Source organism: Malaclemys terrapin, chromosome 17 (genome assembly GCF_027887155.1).
Source record: "Malaclemys terrapin pileata isolate rMalTer1 chromosome 17, rMalTer1.hap1, whole genome shotgun sequence".
Lineage (NCBI taxonomy): Eukaryota > Metazoa > Chordata > Testudines > Emydidae > Malaclemys > Malaclemys terrapin.
The window spans coordinates 21,357,384-21,375,889 of record NC_071521.1 but is presented as its reverse complement, the minus strand read 5'-3'; the positions used below and the strand labels follow the sequence as shown (position 1 = coordinate 21,375,889).

Sequence of the window (18,506 nt, the reverse complement as noted above, 5' to 3'; positions counted from 1 at the left end):
GAGTCAATTGTGAAACATAGTTGCAAAAAAAAAAAAAAAAATAGTGGAGGTGCTGAAAGCCAGCCCGCTTACCCCTGTCTGCCACCCCCTCCCTTGAGCTGGGGCCGGGAGCAGGGCTGTGTCTCCGGGAAGGGAGGACTCAGACAGGGCCAAGGGGGCCAAGGCTGGGGCCACAGCTGGGGGTGGGCATGGGGCCAGGAGCAGAGGCGCGAGCCGACAATCGGGACCCCAGGCCTGGGGCCAGCAGCCGGGACCCCACGTAAAACTTGGGGGTGCTGCAGTACCCCCTGCACCCTTAGTTCCCGCACCTTTGTGTATGTGCACGTTTGCCGCCATGATGCTCCCGGGGGGACGATGGTACGGGTGCAGCTCCCATCTCCGCAGGTGCAGCTCCGCATGCAGGACAAGCCATGACGGGGAGCAGATAAACTCTAGAACCCCTTGGCCACATGCCACAGCACTAGGGTAATAGATGGGAAGACACCCAGCATCCCATCTCCAGAAACGTGCCACCGCCTGTGGCTTGTTGCTCACTTGGGGGTGGGGCGATGTAGAGAGCTGGGATCAGCACAGTGCCTGCTGATCTGGGACAGCCCTGCAGCTAGTCCCACACCCACCAGCCCCCGCTGGAGCTATGGCTGCCTATGTGCGTCTCCGAGTTGCCTTTAGAACTGCATCCTGGAACACAGCACTGCTCTTTATATCCTCAAGATGCCTCCAGGTCCCGCGGGTACATGGGTCCTGTTTGGGACACACAAGCCATTGGACACAGAGAACTCATCCGAAAATAGTTACCCCAGTACATCCCTGAATGTGCAGTGCTCATTTACATGCGCTAATGAGTGATTACCATATATTGTAATACTAGTAGCTGGAGCTGCACAAGGTCATTACTCAAATGAAGTTGTTTGGAGTGTATATGTCTATTCCCTCCCTGATGGACAGGGGCCCCTTGGTGCCATCCGTGCCAGCATGCTCTGCTCCCCCAGGAATCTCCATTCCAGCCCAGAGCCAATGCTGCATTTAGCCCGAACTCACTCCCCAGCCTCGTCCTGGCAGCAGCTAAAACCGAGGCGCGTTAATTGCTGCAGGCAGAGTCCCGCACATCTGAACGGCAGGGGCTTCTGTTCTGTAGGCAAGAGGATACTGGCAAGGTATGGTGTGGCCGAGGGCTTTCCTCCCTAGGTCCCATGTCCAGGGTTGAGGAGTAACTGGTTGTTCCTTGATCTTCCTCCTGATCTGAATTTCTCCTGCAGCCTTTTTCACTGTCTCCAGGAGGCTGCCCGGCCCCACAGGCACTGGAGCTCTCCCAGTATGCCAGCGTTACCACCACTGGCCCATCTCTCTGAAAAGGCTCAGTGCATGTTCAGTGGGACGCCGGTCGCAGGCACCAACGGGGTAGGCGGGGTCAGGCCTGCTGTATAGGCAGGGTTTGTGCAGCGATAACTATGGCAGTTAGGGGTGGGAGTTTTTACTGAAATATCCAGTGCTCACCTCATGGGGACACCATTAAACCAGTATAAAGGTGCCTTATAGCCACAGAGCTTATTCCCCTTCCTGCCCAGGAATAACTAGACCAGTATAAAGCACCATCATACCAGTATAAGTGCATCCCCGCTGGTGGGGGTGGGTGTGTATCACTGTGGAATAGTTAAAGTGGCACCGCTTTGTGTGTAGGGTGGGGCTAAGAGAAGGTTAAGATTTTGTCTCAGTTATTTTTAGTAAAAGTCACTGGCGGGTCACGGGCAATAAATAAAAATTCACAGAAGCTGTGACCCATTGGTGACTTTTACTAAAAATAACTGTGACAAAATGGATAGAAGGGTGGTCCAGCACCCACCGCTGCTGCGGCTCTGGGGTCCCCGAGGGGCTTGCGGCGGCTCAGAGATCTGGGGTTCCACTGGCAACCCCGGGGGCTGGGAGCTGCGGGGTCCCCCGGCTGCAGCTCGGCGCTCTGGGGCCAGGGGCTGGGAGCTGCGGGGTCCCCCGGCTCCAGCTCAGAGCTCTGGGGCCAGGGGCTGGGAGCTGCGTGGGCCGCAGTCATGGAGGTCTCTGGAAGTCAAGGATTCCACTACTTCTGTGACATAATCTTAGGCTTAGCTAAGAGTAAACATGCTCCTTTCCCCTCTCTGGCCTGTGCTAGGATCATTGTGTCCACTGCATAAGAAATACAAATCCTGAGTTCTAGCTGTCTCCTTGTGGTGTACCTGCCTCCCTAGCAGTGAGTGAGTCCTGGGTTGACCCGGCAGCCATCAGCGTGCCAGCAGGCAAAAGGGGCTTGGAGACTCAGCCCCAGAACATCCTGACATTAGGGCATTGTGCACCCAGAGCAGGACTCCCACTCTAGGGTGACCAGACGTCCCGATAAAATTGGGACTGTCCCGATATTTAGGCGTTTGTCCCACATCCCGACTAGGGTGACCAGATGTCCTGATTTTATAGGGACAGTCCCAGTTTTTGGGTCTTTTTCTTATATAGGCTCCTATTACCCCCACCCCCCATCCCGATTTTTCACATTTGCTGTCTGGTCACCCTAATCCCGACCGAGGTTAGATCGGGACGCAATTTGTCCCGATATTTCACGGTACTCTGCTTTTTCTTTTGGCTCTGCCGGCAAATATCCCCTCCCCCCCATGTGTCCCGATATTTTCTTCCTCTCATCTCGTCATCCTATCCCACTCTCAGGGAACCATTTGGAAACGAGCAAGTTCAAACAATAGCATCTCTTTCATCGTGGATCCCCAAAGCTCCCGAACATTCCAGCCCCCCACAATGGAGCTCTGCAGAGAGGATGGGACGTAGGAGGGGCCCAAAACTCCACCTATTTCGTGCAGATCCAGTTAGAAATGTTTGCAGCAGTTCCCTCCTGCTCCCACTGTAGGGAGTGTTATGGAATGTGGGGTCACATGCTCCACTGGGGACAGTAGTGGTCTTTCCCTGTACCTGAGTGAAGAGGTGGGCTTGTTTCTCTGACTTGGTGTCTGCTCTGTAGGTTGGAGAAAGCTGCTCTCTCCTCCACTTCTCAGTGGGTGTGTTTACACAGCCGACTCAGGCTTGTGGGGCTCCAGTTGTGGGGCTGTTTCACTGCTGTGTAGACTTCTGGACTCAGGCTGGAGGATCCTGCGGGGCAGGAGGATCGCAGAGCTTGGGCTGCAGCCCGGAAGTCTACACAGCAATGAAACAGCCCTGCAGCTGGCTGGCATGGGCCAGCCGCGGGATTTTCTTTGCTGTGTAGACATATCCAGTGAGTGAAATATTTTTCAGGACGAAGGTTTTTTTTCTGCTCCCATAATGATTGTAACAGAGTTTTATTCTGTTGCAGCCAGCTGTTAGCAATTAGCAACTTGATCCACCCAACCCAGCAAACGGGGATAACGCTTTCCTGCCTCTCTCAGGCTTTGCTATTGCCTGGGGGTTTGGTGCCAATGTGGGCCTTGCGCTCCAGGTATGGCCTTTCCCTGGGGGTAGATGTGTGACAGCAGGGTTAGAATAAAGTCATAACAAATACAGCCAGGAGTTCTGGACTCAGTGGAAAAGCTCTACATGAAAAAGCTCTCGTGTGCCTTCCACACCGGAAAGAAAGCAGGAGAGAGAGAAAACCACTGTGAAACCTATCCAGCAGCATCACCCAACCCATGCTACCATCCGGGAGTGAAGTCTCGGGCCCAGCTTTCACAGTGGCTTTCCCTGACTGAGATCAGACCCCAAGAGAAACCCCCTCCTCCAGTGCTGCAGAGAAGTGCACTGTATGTACAGGGACTCCAGTCCCCCCAGCTGCCAGGTCAATGCCCCTTGCCAGTCAACAGGCAGGAAAGGATAACCAGCTTCTGGGGCCACCTCAGGCAAACCCACAAACGTTGCCTCTCCCACAAAGCACGTAAGGATCAGAAATTAAACACCTCGCTCCCGCAGCTCATCACGGCAGCACCCTCCGTGGCCCACCCAGAACTCTCAGGTGCCCACCGGCTAGACCAGTACCTGGTACCCCAAAACACAAACCAGCAGGCAGAACCGACCGACCAGCACAAAGCCCAGAACCCCTGCCCAGAACTTCTCCACTCACAGAGATCTCCTCAGTGAGTGCTAACGCTGCGGCAGCCTGGCTCCGGATACAGGCTCAGAAAGCGTCTACTAGGGGAACTGGGGCACTAGGCTGAACTCAGCCAGAAGAGCAGAGGGGCTTGTGGCAGAGAGAGACGCTTTCTAGGCAGTGCCCCAAAGCCAAAGGGGTGAGAGGAGCGTCCTCAAACGCTCAGAAATCGCATCTCAGCACAGTGCTGCAGGAGAAGGGAGAGGCAGCAGAGATGCTCTGGCACTCTGGAGCTACCTGCTAAGTGCCAGGGAGCCGGCGTAACACGCTGACACACTCCCTTGTGTCCCAGCATGATCTCACGCTCTGGTGGGGAGAGACTGATACCCATGGTACCAGCCCTCCGAGAGGGGAAGCTCAGTTGGGGAGCTGCTGGTCCTCATGCTGCCCATGCACAGTGACCTGCTCCAAAGAAGCAATTGCTCCAGACTCTGATGAGGATGCCCTGGTTTCACGCTCCGGTGCCCTCAAACGGCCTGCCTGCCCCCCCTTCCCTGCTGCTTCTGATGTCTAGGCCCCAGCCCTGGAAGTGCCCCAGCCCCTATTCCCATGTCTTCTCATGGCTCCAACGTGTTGCTTCCCCGATCCCTCCTCCCCACCTCCTCACTCATGGCCCTGGCCCCATGAGCTCTTGCCTTGATACCCTGCTGCCCCTTTGCAACACCTGGGCAGGCAGTGTGCCGTCCAGCCAACCTGCCTCCAAACTGCACCTAAAGAATAACTCAATGTGCTCATGCCCCACACCTCCTGCTTCCTCCAGACACCAAGGCTGGACCTACTGCCTCCATGGAGGGCGAGGGTTCTGCTGGCAGAACTCAAACGCCACCCTGGCTTCTCCATGCAGCCGTGCACCTGGGGTCCCTAAGCCTGGGCTCCAGCCTGAACCTGAATGTCTATGCAGCAATTAAACAGCCCCTGAGTCAGCTAACATGGGCCAGCTGCAGATGTTTAATTGCAATGTAGACGCGCCCTCTCTGTTCCCGGCTCCTGCCAGCCCCACAGCACAACAGAGTACAGCACAACGCAAGGCCGTGGGGACTGAGCCCAGGAGCTGCTCTGAGCAGGAATTAGCAACGTGGTGGCAAAGACACTGTAACTTGCTGCCATGGGAACTGGGAAGGAGCGGGGACTACAGTGGTGCAGAAAATGGATTATGAATTTTCCACTGGCCAGGGTTAGTCACCCACCTTGGGAGGAACAATGGTCTAGCCAGAGGATTAGCCACACACCTGAAGCAGGAGGCATGTCCATACCTACTTGCTCTGGACAAGTCAGTTAGCCTCTCTGTGGCCCGGTTGCCCTGTTGGTGAAGGGGGCTGCGTCTGCACACCTAGTCTGTAAAGGCCCGAGCGGCCTATGTATGAGAAGTGCAAAGTTACAGCCCCATTGTGTAGTCAGGAAAGTGTGAGGCACAGAATGGCTGAGTGATTTCCTCAGAGGCACGGTACACTAGCACTGGCCTTTTCACATCGATGATCCCTTCTTTAAAGCCCAAAATGTTCATGGTTCCATTATATTTACTGTCAAAGTAAGAGTAAAAATATATCAGCAGTACCCAGGGCCTCGCCTAGAGACGTGATGGGTGCGCATGTGTTTCGGGAGGTTGACAGAGAATATTTGACTCTTAATGGGAAAGGTGTGCAAGGAGTGGGGGAGCCAGATTTTCTTTGCTTTAGATTGTAATACATTTTCAGTGATGCCCCCGGCAGCCTTCTGTGACCTTCTCCTGCACTGATCTAGTGCATTAGGGTTAGGAATCAGAAGACCTGGGTCCTGCATTTGTGACTCAGATACTGAGAAGTCCCTGTGAACAAATCACTGTAAACATAAAATATTCTTACTTCATACTCGCTTTCCTGGGGACAGTGCACATCAGCATGGCTAATTTACGGGCCTATCACCCATGAAACAGATTTTGCCTGATGCAAGTGAATGGTAGTGACTGCAGCTTTATCAGGCGTGTGCTCCTGGGACCGCTGCAGATAAACGTTGCCGATGACACAGCAATTGGAGTGGTAAATAATGAGGAGGGCAGGTCGATCTGTATTGCTTGTGTAGCCCTTCTCCACCCCGTTACCTCTCTTAGCGCTAACCTCCTCGTGAGTTTTGATGGTCAGGCCTGGGTTCTTTTGGATCCTGCCTCCAGCTCAACAAGGTGTAACCTCCTGATTTTCTTTCCATGTTAATTTATTTGGTGTGCCTCCACCCCTCTTGGTCCTTCCTGGCCCAGTCACCAGGGCCGCTCGGGTATCCCCCACTTGTGTGCCAGTGTTGGAGACTCCCAAGAAATAACACAACCACACACAATGTATTCAGCACAGTAATTATATTAAACAGGAAGTAACTGTAATAGTAAAACACTACTGTCAGTGTCACTGGTGCCCCCACAGATGATACCTGTGAATTTTCCCCATCACCTGACCTGAAACAGAAAACATCAAAATCAGTGTCCCTTTGGTACATGTGGTTTGTAGGGGCCCTGGATGACCTGTGATAATATCTTCTGCAATAGCAATTAGCACCTTGGCTGATTGGGTTCAGTACAGCCCCAAAGACTCTCACATGGGATAAGGTAGTAAGTCCCTCCACAGGTTTAATAGGCAGCAGGTAAGAAAATCCCCAAACCCTTACCACTGGCTTGAGGAGTCTCCCAAACAGTTTCCCTGACCCTCTAAAAGATGGAGCACTCGCAGCTCTGTGAGTGCTCCTCAGGTTCAGAGGTGGCTCTGGCCACCTCCGATCGCTGCTGACAGGCATCCTCTTCATGCAGGAGTCTGGTGCGTCCAGTCCCAGGAGTTCTGCTCACCACAAAGGGGTGCGGGTTACTAAACTCAACAGATCCTAACGTTAGTCTCCTACCATAGCGCTTAGACACACGCCCAGCAGGCGGCAACGCTGGCCCAGCAGCCAGAGCGGTGGTGCCGTGTCATGACTGATTTCTCTAGGGAACTGGAGAACTAACTCAGCCTGGCCTGGGAGTCACCTCGAGGAGGGAAAGGACCAAGTTGAGAGGTGTTGCAGGCAGAGGCTCTTTCTCAGGGGGACCCTGCATGTACCCTGGGACTCACCAGCTCACCCACAGCCAGCCATGCCCTTTCAGTGGCTGGCTTCAGACTGGCTTCTCTCCTCTCCAGTGCTCCTCGGAGGTGGGCAGCTCACTTCCTATGGGTCAGGGCTGCTCTTCTCCCAGGCTTTCACTTGCCAGTCACTTGACTCTGCCCCCCTCCTTACTCTCAGCGGCTGCCCCTCCTCTGAGCAGGGGGCTGGTAGCCGTGCTGGCTCCTGGCCATCCTCCCCCAGCTGACAGGTCCCCTGTCGCTCTGGTCTAAATAGTGTCTCTCCTCTCTCCCGCAGGGTGGCCCAGCAGACTCTGAGTCTGCCCTTGGCTCTCCCCCGAACTACCAGCATACGGAGACCCAGGGACCTAGGTAAGCGCCTGGCAGGCTACACTTTGCTAACTGGACATGCACCGAAGCATTTAAATGTCAGAAAACACCACATTTGAGGCTCAGTGCATGATCCTAAAGCTGCCACACACCGTTTCTCCTGATACAAAATAATATTGCTCATTATCGCCTGTAATCTCCGATATGTGGGGTAGCATCTGGGAACGTACATATCTTTATACTCTGTTTGCTGGGCCAATAATGGCCCCATGTATCTTTATTGACACAGGATTTTGATGTGATCAGGCTCATCTTTCAGAGGGATGTATTTGATCAACCAGTGCCCTCCAGTCACATTGGCATTGGGCAGGACAGCATCCTTAGCTAAAGGAAGGCACGGAGCACATACCAGCATTATTGCCTCTTGGGTTTCCTTTGCCTCCCCCTGCTCTGTGCCTGGTCTGACAGGGTCAGCTGCAGCTGCAGTCACCAGCCTCCCTAAGGGGGCAGGGAGGAGGCAGAGCCATGTCTCCCTGCTGGCCCACAGAGCAGGTGGGCGTGCACCATCCTCCAGGGCCCCCATGCGAGGAAGGGTCAGCAATGGCCACGTGTTTGCAGTCGGACGAGTGCAGTCAGCAGCGCTGTGTTTACTAAAGGGCTCCTTCTGGAATGGGATTGTCGAACTCTCTCTCTGTTATACTTCCTCTGTGGGACGTGTAAGTATTGCCAGGGCCCTCTGGCTGGCAGTTCAGTGTTTCATTTCTGTGTCTCTCTGTATGGAACGTGAGCTTTCAGAGGTTCCTTTGCAAAGTGCAGCACTTAAAAGTCAGGGCAGAACAAGCACCGGTTCCTGTCTGCATTGCCATGTGGCTTCAGTCACATGGTCACCCATGCCTCCGAACCCTACCCAGGGCCCTGGCTGAATGGGATGCAGTGAACCCGGCAGCTGTCTTTTGTTATCATTGTATCATCTTTCCCCATACAGCCTGAGTGCTGTAACTAGCGGGGCAGGGTTCTGCATCAGAAATACCACATGATCCTGTAATGAATGCCTGAGTCATAATGCATGTGCACAAGGGGCAGAGGTTGAGGTTAGGCCGGTGAATGTGACTCGAACTTTTGAGTGCTGCACTGTACAATCTTACTGTTCTTTTAAGGTAGCTTTCTGTGGCATTTCCTAGTTTAAAAAAACCCCAACAGCTAGGAAGCAATGACACTTTTTCTGACGGAACGGTTTGCTGGGTGGCATTCCTGCAGGATATGCTCAGCAAGACGAGCTCTCACAGAACCCTTGCAAAGTGAGTGCTGTCTTGCATGCCCTGAACGAGGCAGGGGTCTGCCCTATTTCAGATATGTCTCCAGAGAGAAACGTCCCAGGGCACAAATAGAGCACTGTCAGATTGTTAGTAAAAAACTGGCAATCATTAGGATGTGTGTGCGTGTGAAAAGCATGCACTTTAACCCTTCCGCACTGTCTCGCTGGCCCAGTTTGCACTGCTGTTGGGCGAGGGCAGCAGGGTTTTAGGAAGGACGGACGGACACACTCGAAAACAGAAACATGCTTTTGTTCCAGTGTAAAGAAACTGACCATTAGGTGCAGAATGGACCCGGGAAACGCTCTCCCAGAGGGTACGAGTCTGAGAAGGTTACGAGCAAGGGGGAAAGGCCTGTTCCAAGAGAAATGCAGAGGCAGCCGGAGTGATAGGGATTTGCCCAGCTCGGTTACACAAGTCACTCGGTAGCTGCTGGTGGCAGGGAGAGCGGATGGTGCTAGCTATGAGGCTTTACATGCCCAGCTAGTCACTAAATCCCATGCTGCTGCTCGCTGCCCACAGTCACTCCTAGCACAGCCCTGACGCGGTGCCTGACCCTGCATTCTGCTCAGCACCATCTGTCTGGAGCACAGGGCCCACAAAGCAATGCGCTTGTGTCCGAGTGCAATCATTCTGCCCCCATGTGTCCTCACCCCAGAAGTGCAGAGATCCGGGAAGGGTTTGCGGAGGCATGCTTTGAAAGTGACCCTGTGTGCTTTGCTGTAAGGAGGTGTCTGGGCAGCTCTGTGATCGCTGTGTTTTAAAGGAGGGGAGTGAATAAATAGGGGCAGAAATGACTTTGCATTGGAGCTCTTAACGTGTGACCGGCCAGGGTTTATCTGAAAGTGATACTGGTGTGCTGCTGTCTCAGGGCCGGCTCTAGGTTTTTTGCCGCCCCAAGCAAAAAAATTTTGGCTGCCCCCCACCCCAGCCTTGGGCTCTCCCTCCCCCACCCCCTGCCGCCCCAGCCGTGGGCTCCTTCCCCCAAACGTGACGACCTTGTTCACCACAGCAATCCCTGTTTACACTTGCAGTCAAGTATCAGAGGGGTAGCTGTGTTAGTCTGAATCTGTAAAAAGCAACAGAGGGTCCTGTGGCACCTTTAAGACTAACAGAAGTATTGGGAGCATAAGCTTTCGTGGGTAAGAACCTCACTGCTTCAGATGCAGGAGGCAGGAGGTGGTGGCGGCAGTTCCCTGGCAGCTTGGGCTGCCCAGCCACTCGCCCTGTCAGCGCTAGCCGGGATCCGCGTCCTCTGCCCAGCCCGGCGGCGCCCTGCACAGCCCCCTCGGGCGGGGAAACGCCGCCCTGGGGAGACTCAGAGCAGAGCAGCAGCGGCAGCAGGACCCCTCCCTGCATCCCGGGCCCCACTTCCCTCTCTCCCCGGCTCCTCACACACCCTGGAGAGCCAGAGCATCATGCCCCGGAGCTGAGCCCCTCTCCCCGCCGCAGCCCGGGCTCAGCTCCGGGGGTGATGCTCCGGCTCAGTCCAGCCTGTGCAACTCCGGCTGCCGTGAGCGCCATCTAGCTGCTGAAGCCAGAACGGCAGCGTCAGTTCCAGCTCAGCCTGAAAGCCTCAGCGGACAGGAACATCTTGGTTCAGCGCCGGCTCCCGGCTTTTTGCGCCCCAAGCAAAAAAAAAAAAAAAGCGTGTGTGGGGGTGGGGCTGGAGTGCCGCCCCTTGGAAAGTGCCGCCCCAAGCACATGCTTGGAGCGCTGGTGCCTAGAGCCTGCCCCGGCCGCTGTGCACAATACGCAGGGCCGCTCTGCTGGGAGACAGTGAACTTCCCACAGCGTTGAACAGCTCCAGAGTCAACACTAGCAGCCGTGTGCAGGGTGTTGTGGCTCATTGCGCCATGGCTCAGTGCTGCGCGTCTGCAGCTCCACAAGGGGCCCTGACTAGAGGACTTTGATCTCCCCTCTTTTGCTTTGTCTTTCAGAAATGTAGATGGCAGCTGCTGGCTGTGAAGGACTCACGCCCGACTGACCCGGTGCAGCGCCTCCCACTGCCCACCATGATCCTCTGCATGCTGCTCCTGGCTGCCCTGCCGGAGCCATCCAGTGCCGAAGTCAACCCTGGTAGGGAGCCACCAAGCGTGGGGAGGACCCTAATCTCCTGCCTTGTGTGTTTTCATTTCCCCCCTTATTTTCCATCTTACACTGGACCCATTTGTATGAAGTTACAAACATGGTACCAGGCGCCCAGCCTTCCCAGCGTGCAGGTGGGAATCCCAGCTCCACACTGGTGCATGGACGTATTCCCATCCTGCTCTCCAGGTGGGTCTGCAACCAGTGAGCCTGTCTCAGCACTGCCGATCCTGCTGCCACCAGGAGCCACATGGGCACGGGATGAGTAATGACAGGCAAGTGTCAGGCCGGCTCTGGGGTCCTGGGCTCATTTCAGGCAGTTAATCGCCAGATACAGGCAGGCAGCCAGGAGGAGTGGAGTCTGGAGGGGCTGATGCAGGAGGAGAGGTTGGGCTCAGCTTGGCTCAGTGCTTGGTCCAGTCCCAGGGCAGAGGGACACAGGCCTTTGGATAGCAGAGGGGGACGGGGTCCCATGGGGCAGGTCATAGGCTGTAAGTGAGAGGGGTGGGACATGGTGCAGAAAGAGGAAGGTGTTAGTTGAAGGTCAAAGAAAGTCCCGGTAATGAGGTGTGTTGGTCTGTGGGATTGTCCGTAACCAGCCCCAGCGTGACACTGGGCCATGTCTTGGCCAACCCCCCGGGCACGTACGAGGGGGCAGGTCTGTCCTGGAGGGGCCTGATGGATTCTCTGCCTCTAACATTATTTCTTTGGAGCCCCCAGCGAGTGTCCTATTCTGTCCCTGCTCTGGTCCCTCTCCACTCCTCTGAGCCCCAGCGCAGCCCCAGCTCCGGGACCATGTTGGCCTGTAGCCAGGGCCAGAGTAAAGCAACCTGGGGCCCATGACACACCTTGACATGAGGCCCCATGTGGTGGCCCCACCCCCAACTTGGAGTGGGGTAGCAGTTGGGCTCCTCTCCTGCCTCAGAAGCAGCATTTGGAAACCTGTTCCCCCTGGAGAGGCAGGAACGGCAGTGGGTATGGGAGGCAATACTTACCCAGGATGAAGGGTCACACCCAGAGCCCTCTGCTGGGTGGGGTTAACACCCTATTGAGGTGCACAGGGCAGCTGCCCTCCTCAGGGCTAATCACAGGACTCCAGGAGCTGGCACCCTATGCACAGGGTTATAGTCCTGATAAGCTGAATCTGTCTCTGCCTGCTATTAGAATCTTTGGCTACTTACCGCTGCATGCACACACAGCTCTGCTAGTGCCCCTCAATCCAACCTGAAGCTCCTCCGGTCTCCCAGCCCTGGGCTTTCCCCCACCCCCCAGCTCTGCCAGTGCCCCCCAGTCCTGACACAGAGCCCCCCACTAGTCAGGTCCTGTGCTCTACCACATATACAGCTCTGCTGATGACCCTCACTTGTAATCTGCAGACCCCCTGATAGCCCAGTCCAGACATTGGCAAGTCAAATGTTGATTCTATTGTGTAGGATGTTTGCCAGACAATTATTGTTGTAGGGATGGTCTAGATAATACTTAGTCCTGCCATGAGTGCAGGGAACTGGACTAGATGACCTCTTGAGGTCCCTTCCAGTCCTACAATTCTGTGGTTCATCTATGGGCAGTGAAGTCGTAAATGTCCCCGAAATAATAGCTGTCTTTGAGTGAATAGCTTCCCAAACTGAACTGGGGCCATCAATGGCACATGTGCTCATTGTCTGTCCCCACCCCTCAGATGTACACGAGTCTATAAACTGGAAAGGATATTTATTATGCTGACCATAGTCAACCCTAGAAGGAGGTTCATGAACACCAACGTGGGATGCAATGGCAGAATGCAAGATGGCAGAGTATTCTGGAGTGCCGTCATTTTCGAATTGGACAGACTGGGACTTTATGTCCACTTAACAATGGGGATATCAGCGGGGTGTCTTTGCCCAGTGTTATTTTGGGAGATCCACCCTATCGTCTACTCCCCTGGCTCATGAAGCCATGATGTAAGAGCACGTGGCAGAAGGTGTAATTACACCTTGAGCGGGAACAAGATGGTGCCTTTGGCCAACTGAAGGCAAGATGGTGCTGCTTACCAAGCTGTTTGGGTGCCAGTGCGTATAATGTCATCCATTCCAGTGGCGTACGGTGCACTGTGTGACGTGTGTAGGGAGTGCTTTCGCCAGGACTGGGGCAATGACGGCGCTAGCCCGGCACAAGCAGCCAGACAGTGCAGCTGGGTCCAGGAGAGACAGGACAATACGGGATGCCTTGGGTGGCCACATCATGGGTTTGCAGGGGGAGGGTTTGTGAGCACAATGGTGGACTATATCCTTTTGTTTATGAGTGCATCAAAAAATCATACATGATGCAAGATACATAGCTACTGGGTTCTGCTGGCTTGGTGCAGTTGCATGAATTGTACATCTGAGACCTCATTAAAATTGCCACCTTTGAGTAGCTGTTTCCTCTTAATGTTTTCAAAGTATACCTGCACGGGATTACAGTACAAAAGCTGTAGTACAACTTTCCAACACAGGCCGGCCATCTACCACAAACTAAAGCCCAAATGCAAAACCACAAAACAAACCCACAAACCAAAATTGTCTTGCGCTTCAAATTAAAAGTCTGGTAGTGATGTTTAACCTGCTCCTGTTCCCCCTCCAGCAACATGCCGATACCCTTTGGGGATGCATGAAGGGACCATCCGAGACGAAGACATTACGGCCTCCAGTCAGTGGTATGACTCCACAGGACCCCAGTATGCACGGTGAGTTAATCCCTTGCGAAAGCAATCCAATCGTACTCTAGAATATATAAAATTGGACTGAAAATCTTTTAGCCTAAGATGAAATCCTCTTTCCCTAATGTCAGCCTTATTAAAACTCACCGCCTACCTAGGTGACCATATTCCATACTGTATTTGCATAAAGATAGAGCATAAACAGGTGACCAAAGGACTTGTGATATTGTGGTGGACACAGGCAATGCCTCTGGCAGCCTATGTTTCAGGTGGGCTATTGCAGACAATTTGATTGAAACTGTGAACCACACAAAGTCACTCATGCAGCTGGGACTTTTAGCATCATCCATCAATGGGGAACATTTACAATTTGTAGCACAGGAGTCCTACCACTTCTTTGTCTGTTTCTGGATGGCCAGGTAAGCAGCAGTGACCAAGAGAGCTTTCATTCATCTTTGCTTGGCAAGTAGATGGTCACGGTTCCTTTAGAAGAACTTTTTGACTGTTATCCAGGCCCTCCAGGAAGGGTAGCTGGTTACTTAGCAGTGTCTTGCATTCAGAGTGTATTGCATCTGCATTCCATATGCAGCAGTTCCTGCAATGCAGATTTTGGTTATTCCTGCTAAAGCGTCTGTGTTTCAAGCCCTGTCTATCTTAGTGACCACCTTTCTCTCTGCTCCAGCCCTGAGACCAGTGGGAGTTATTGTATGCAGTGTAATTATAGCTGTGTTGATCCCAGAACATTAGAGAGAAAGGTGGGTGATGGAATATCTTTCATTAGACTTTATGTTCAATTAAGGTTGTTTTAATCCCATTTTTTTTAAAACCAGCAGAGTGCCTTAGAACCTGGGAAATATACAGTTAAGGAATTGTCAAATCAATTCCTTTCTCTGTCAAGAAATATTTCAGTCTTTTTCCATTACCATATTTCCATTTTTCATCATTACCCTTCTTGTAAAAAGACTAACTGATGACTTACTTCCAACCTTACCCATGAATTATTGCTGTTGGTCTGTGGATAATTGTGACAGTCTGTACCCCTATGTTCACCCCTTGTGAGGTATCATTTGAAAACTCAGTCTCCAATGGGGTGGCTGGAGACAGTCAAAGAAGGGCTCCAGTTTGTTGTATTCTGTTTGCTTATTTCGGGTGAGGGAAATAAAAACAGTGAAGCATAAAAATGAGCGGCAGTGGCACAACGGCAAAGTTAGAGCTGGCCAGATTGGAGGCAGCAGAAAAGGAGAGAGAACACCGGTACCAGATGTGGCAGGCAGAAATGAGACCGAAAGAAACAGCTGCTGTGCTGGAAGCTGAAAAGCCAAAAGAAGAAAGAGAAGAAGCCATCCATAGAAGAGCCACGGAGCTAAAGGAAAGGATGGTGAAGCCCATAAATGAGCCAGGGAGCTAAGGGACAAAGAGGCTGAGGAGAAAGAGAGAAAATACAATCTGGAACTCTTAGAAAAACATGGAAAGATCCCATAGTCACTGACATCTCCCTCCACTGAAGGAATCCACAGCTGGGACCAGCTGTGTCCTGCTTCCAAAGAGAGCAGATTGCATTGAAGAGTACTTCACCACTTTTGAAAAGCTATGTGAAGTTCATAAGATTCCCGAGGACAAGAAAGTCCCCACACTGATTGCAAACTGTCTGGTAAAGCTTTGAATGTATTTAATGAAATGCCAATTCGGGAAGCTTTAATATCTTCTAAATTTGAGGAAACTGTTGGACGAAGTTTCCAAATTACTCCTGAAGTGTATAGGGTGACATTTAGAGAGCTTAAAAGGAGTGCTGGCATGAGTCATAGTAAATATGTTTATAAGATGTGTGACCTAATAAGAAAATGGGTAAAAGGAAAAGGGGCTGAGGATTATGACCGATTGCTGGATCTCATTGCTCAAGAACATTTCTTGAGTATGTGCACTGATGATGTAAAAAATTGCTTGTGGTTTAAATCTGTAAAATCTGTAGCAGAGATGGCTACGCTGGCTGATGCCTTTGTGTAAGCCCAGATGTCCCTTGAGCGCAAGCCACAGAAGGAGGGGTACAAACCCAGTCTAAAGGGGGATCCTGTTTTACCCCTGGGAAAAAGGAGAGTGGTTAGGAGCCTAAGCACTCAGTCCTCCAGAATCATTCCTCTCCTGGTAATCCTCATCAGAGATGGCCTGTGAAAGGGGAGGGCCCAAGAAGGTGTTACCAGCGTCTCTCTACTGAGCACCTGAAAAATCAGTGCCCTAAGCTGAAAGAAATTTAGCCCCAGCCAATCCATGTCAATGCAGCTGTCATCAGCACAGAAGCCCCAGAGGCACCTGCGGTTTGCTTGATGAGTTTTGTGGGCACTGGCCCTGCAAAGCCAAATATGGAATTTGTGATGGTTGTCAAGATCAATAAGAGAGAGCGCATAGAGTGGAGAGACTCTGGTGTACAGATTTCCCTGGTTCCACGGAGTGTGATCCAAGAGAGCGACATGTTACCGGGCCTAATGGCAGAGCTTATGGTAGCGGGAGGATCTAGGATTCCTGTACTTTTAGCGAAAGTGCACGTGGAGTGGAAGGTGGAGAAGGTGATTTGATTGTAGGGGGGGTGGACAATATTCCCGTTGAAATGATGGTTAGGAATGATATTTGGCATATGTCTAAGGATATTAATGTAGTAACCCGCAGCAAAAGGAAATATTGTGCTGGGATCACAGAGGAGAGTAATAACGTCCCAGAAACTGTGAAGGGAGATAGAGAAGGTCTCTGACTCCTCTGCAGTAGAAGGGTCCAGATGTGACAGCTGGTATAATATTATTTGTATTGTGGGCAGCAGCAAGGTTAGGATATTCATAGATTCTAGGATGGGAAGGGACATCGAGAGGTCGTCGAGTCCAGTCCCCTGCCCTCATGGCAGGACCAGCTACTGTCTAGACCATCCCTGTTCAGTCATGCCTCTCTAGTGTCTTTAGCAAAAGGAATGATTAAGGACAGGAGCACCAAAATACTGGAATGGTTGATACGGGAATTAATTAATAAAGAATTAAAGGAAGATAATATAATTTATACCAATCAACATGAGTTTATGGAAAATAGAGGCTGTCAAACTAACTTGATATCTTTTTGGAAGAGACGACAAGTTTGGTTAATAAAGATAATAGTGTTGATGTAAGGCATTTGACCTGGTACCACACAACATTTTGCTTAAAGAACTAGAACAATCCAACATTAATATGGAACACATTAAATACATTAAAAACTGGCTAACTAACAGGTTTCACAATGTACTTATAAACAGGAAATCATCATCAGACAGGTGTGTTTCTAATGAGGTCCCACAGGGATCACTTCTTGCTATCCTCCATTTCTTCTCATGTATATTTTATGCTACTTTTATGATTTTTATCAATGACCTGAAAGAAAACATAAAATCATTACTGATCATGTTGCAGACGATACAAAGATTGTGGCGGCGGGGATTGCTAAATAACAAAGAGTACAGGTCACTAATGCACAGCAGTTTGGATCACTTGGTAAGCTGGGCCCAAGCAAACAATATACATTTTAACACAACTAAATGCAAATGTCTGCAGCTAGGAACCAAGGATGTAGGCCATACTGCCACGATGCAGGACTCCATCCTGGGAAGCAGTGACTCTGAAAACGATTTGGGGATCGTGGTGGATAATCAGCTGAACGTGAGCTGCCAGTGTGACGCTGTGGCCAAAAGGACTAATGTGATTCTTGAATGCATAAATAGGAGACTAAATTCCAACTGGAGGAGAGAGGTTATTTTAGTTCTTTTGTTGGCAGTGGTGCAACTTCTACTGGAATCCCGTGTCCTGTTCTGGTGTCCACAATTCAAGAAGGATGTTGATAAATTGGAACGGCTTCAGAGAAGAGCCAGGAGAATAATTAAAGGACTAGAAAACGTGCCTCATAGTGATAGACTCAAGGAGATTAATCTATTTCATTGAAGAAAGAGAAGGTTAAGGAGTGACTTGATCACAGTTTGTAAGTGTTGGGAGCAAAAGTATATTTAGGCCTGACACAAGCTTGCTGTGATTCAACAGTTTTGTAGCTCAGCATAAGTAGTGTTGTGGGCATGTGTAAAAATTGCAGCGTAATCCTGGTGGGTTGGGTTTTTTTGAGCGGGGGGTGGAGGAGAGGATAAAGTAACCCTAAAGCTACAAGAAACTGGTGTGAGTGAGGATAAAACCTGCACTGACGTACCCTGAGATGATGGCAAGAGTTGTTAGTGGTTCAAAGTGGTTTCCAGCACTAGATATCTATAATGGGTTTTGAAGTCTGCCTGTACAGTAACTCCTCGCGTAACGTTGTAGTTCTGTTCCTGAAAAATGCAACTTTAAGCGAAATTATGTTAAACAAATCCAATTTCCCCATAAGAATTAATGGAAATAGTGGGGGTTAGGTCCCAGGGAAATTATTTTCACCGGACAAAAGACTATATAAATACACAGTATAAGTTTTAAACAAACAATTTAATACTGTACACAGCAATGATGATTGTGAAGCTTGGTTGAGATTGTGGAGTCAGAGGGTGGGATATTTCCCAGGGAATGCCTTACTGCTAAAGTAAGGCTGAGTCCTCAAGGGTTAACACGTTGTTAATGTAGCCTCACACTCTACAAGGCAGCACAAATGGAGGGAGGGGAGACAGGATGGCAGACAGAGACGCACACCGTGTTTATGTGAGAGAGATGCACATTGCCCCTTTAAGAACACTGATCCCACTCTAAGTACATTGCCTTTTTAAGTAGATCGGCAAGTTGAGACAGCAGCTGCTACCAGCAAGCTCCCTCCGTCCTGAGCCCTGTCGTGTGTCCCCCGCTCTGTGGAGATGGCCCGATGGGGTAAGCGGGGGGGGGGCAGGAGCAGGGGAGTGGGGACACCTTGACATTAGCCCCCCACTTCCCCTCCCTTGCACAGAAAGCAGGAGGCTCCAGGGAGCAGCTCCA

At 51.6% G+C, this 18,506-nt stretch overlaps 1 protein-coding gene across 3 annotated transcripts in view; it reads left to right on the top strand.

The window, feature by feature from the left end:
• The window catches only part of LOC128825418 (discoidin domain-containing receptor 2-like), a 146,121-nt gene that overhangs the window by 61,632 nt on the left and 65,983 nt on the right, over positions 1–18,506 (top strand). Inside the window, exons 2-4 of one of the 3 annotated variants that reach the window (XM_054007927.1) lie at positions 7,445–7,518; positions 10,730–10,868; positions 13,479–13,581. In XM_054007927.1, the coding sequence (XP_053863902.1) occupies positions 10,805–10,868; positions 13,479–13,581 (167 nt within the window). In that variant the 5' untranslated portion in view covers positions 7,445–7,518; positions 10,730–10,804. Of the gene's footprint in view, positions 1–7,444; positions 7,519–8,121; positions 8,193–10,729; positions 10,869–13,478; positions 13,582–18,506 lie in introns of those variants that run through there. The other 2 variants (XM_054007929.1, XM_054007928.1) reach the window with 2 other exon arrangements.